The 2879-nt window shown below is 34.9% G+C and overlaps 1 protein-coding gene across 1 annotated transcript; it reads right to left on the bottom strand.

The window, feature by feature from the left end:
• Positions 1-1879: 1879 nt before the first annotated feature.
• LOC113854728 lies at positions 1880-2491 on the bottom strand. Its single transcript, XM_027485918.1, has one exon. It carries the CDS (start codon positions 2489-2491, stop codon positions 1880-1882), a length of 612 nt encoding a protein of 203 aa, XP_027341719.1.
• Positions 2492-2879: the final 388 nt, after the last annotated feature.

The raw sequence follows: 2879 nt of genomic DNA, 5'->3' as shown, positions 1-2879 counted from the left end.
CACAATTGCTTTCATGTTCATCATCTAGGGTTTTTCAAAACTTTCCAGCCAAAGGGCATTGTTCATGATCAAGGATTTTGGTTATCAGATTAAAAGAATCAGGATACTAGTGCACTTCATTTTCAAGAAAATAAGAGTAACAACATTCAATAATCAAGAGAAAAAGCCACTCATTCTCACAAATTTAGTGTTTCTCTCACTTTCTTCAATGAATTCCTTAGGTTTAGCTTTACTCTTCGCTTCTTATCAAACTAAGTACCACAAAAGACATGGATCATAGGGTCTTTCAAAAAAGTTGTAATGTGGCTAAATCAAATTCCTGCAATAACAAAATCCACCGAATTAATCTTGGTTTTGAATTAGATTTAGTTAACAAATATTTAATTGTAGCATGATCAATATAAATTACAAACTTTGAAACCAATCAAATAAGATCTAAATTTTTCCAATACATACATTATTGCTAGTAATTCTTTTTCAGTGGTAGCATAATCCACTTGTGCTTTATTTAAAACTTTACTAGCATAATGAATGGCATGGAAAACTTTAGATTTTCTCTTTCCTAGTACAGCCCCTACAACATAATCATTGGCATTACACATTAATTCAAAATCTAAATTCTAGTCAGGGGCGACTATGACAGGAGCTGAAACCAATTTTGTTTAAGTAATTCAAAATCTAAAAGGAGTATTCTTATTGAGTAAATTGCTGAGTGGCTTTGTAATCTTTGAGAAATCTTTGATAAATTGCCTATAGAACCCAGCATGCCTAAGGAAGCTTTTGATTCCCTTTACATTTGTTGGTGGTGGTACCTTCTCGATCACCTCCACTCTTGCTTTATCAACTTCAATGCTCTTAGAGGAGATCTTGTGGCCTAGTATCACACCTTTAGTCATCATAAAATGACATTTTCTCCAATTGAGCACCAAATTTGTTTCAACACACCATTTCAGTACGGTGTCCAAGTTTACTAGAAAATCTTCAAATAATGATCCAAAAACTGAGAAGTCATCCATGAAAACTTCTATGCATTTCTCCATCAAGTTTGAGAAAATAGTCGATGCATTACACAATCCAAATGACATTTTTCTATATGCAAAAATACCAAAAGGACATGTGAAAGCAGTTTTCTCCTGATCTTTTGGATCTACAATGATCTGATTGTAACCGGAGTATCCATCCAGAAAACAATAAAATGCTTGTCTAGCTAATCTCTCTATCATTTGATCCATAAATGGCAAAGGGAAGTGATCTTTCCTAGTAGCCTAATTAAGTTTTCTGTAGTTGATGCACATTCTCTAGCTAGTAACTGTTCTTGTTGGAATCAATTTATCCTTATCGTTTCTAATCACAGTCATCCCTCCTTTCTTTGGGACTAACCTGGGCACTGTCTGAAATAGGATAAATCATTCCTGCATCCAACAGTTTCATTACTTCGTTCTTCACCACCTCTTTCATGGTAGGATTGAGACGTCTCTGAGGTTGAGTCACTGGTTTGAAATCTGCTTCCATATGAATCTTATGCACGATAAGAAGGACTAATAACTTCAAGATCTAATAAATTCTATCCTATGGCTCCTTCATTTGCCTTTAATACTGAAATCAACTTTTTTGGTAATGCACAGCTAATCACTACTGACTTCTTCCCTTCATCTTCAAGAAACACATATTTAAGATATGATGGTAACATTTTCCACTCTAATTTCTGCTCCTCTATCTTCTCTTTCTGAGGAAAATTTTTATGGTGAGCTTCATGTGAAGATAGCTCTTTAGAGGATTCTAGATTCTTTAAATAATCTTCAATCTCCTTTTCCCTTTCTTCATTTAAATCCTGATAAGCTTCAATTAAAGCCTTTTCCAATGAACTGGACTTGTGCAATTATGTCCTTTCCACCATGCATAATTCATCAATTACATCCATTCTAAAGCATTGTTGTTTATCTTTAGGATGGTGCATAGCTTCAAAGACATTAAAATTGACTTCTTCATCATGAAATCTCACCTTGAGCTTCCTATCATCTACATTAATTATCACCTTAGCAGTTTTCATGAAAGGTCTTCCTAAAATTAAAGGGACTTCCATATCTTCTTCCATATCCATGATGAAAAAATCAATTGGGAATACAAATTTATCTACCTTTACCAAGTCATCCTTTGCTACGCCATAAAGATATTTCATAGATCTATCTACTACTTGCAAAGTCATTCTTGTAGGTTTAATCTCAAGCTCCCCAATTCTTTTCAACATAGATAACGACATCAGGTTGATACTTGCTCCCAGGTCCAACAAGGCCTTTCCCATAGGTAATGCACCTATAGATACTGGAATGGTGAAGCTTCCTTGATCATTTGTTATCTGAGGTAAAAATTTCTGAATTATTGCACTGCAACCTGCCTCTAACTCCACTGTCTCCTCTGAGAATCTTCTTTTCTTTGTGAGCAACTCTTTTATGAATCTTGCATAGGTTGGCATCTGCTCCATAGCCTCCATGAAGGAAATATTAATTTGTAATCTTTTAAAAATATCTATGAATCTAGCAAATTGTCTCTCCTTGTCTTTCTTGAAAGGAATCTTAGGGTATGGTAGGTCTTTCAATTGTGGGAGCTCACCCTTATCCTTTCTTTTATCACTCTCATTCTTTCTCTCTCTTTTTCTCACTATGTACACTTCTCTCATTATTCTTTTCAAATTCTTCTTTTCCACTCTTTTCTTTTTCACTCTCTTTTCTCTCCTTCTCTTATTTCCCCTTCACCTCCTCTTCATTTACCAAATGATCATCAATCCATCTTCCAATCTCCTAACCACTTCTTGTGGTGATTGATTTACAATGCTCCTTTGGGTTGGTTTGTGTGTTGCTGGAGAAGTGTCCTGAGGTTTT

Source organism: Abrus precatorius, unplaced genomic scaffold (assembly GCF_003935025.1).
Source record: "Abrus precatorius isolate BTA unplaced genomic scaffold, Abrus_2018 Scaffold1, whole genome shotgun sequence".
Classification (NCBI taxonomy): Eukaryota; Viridiplantae; Streptophyta; class Magnoliopsida; order Fabales; family Fabaceae; genus Abrus; species Abrus precatorius.
The sequence above is the reverse complement of the archived record's forward strand: the minus strand, read 5'-3'. Positions and strand labels throughout refer to the sequence as shown.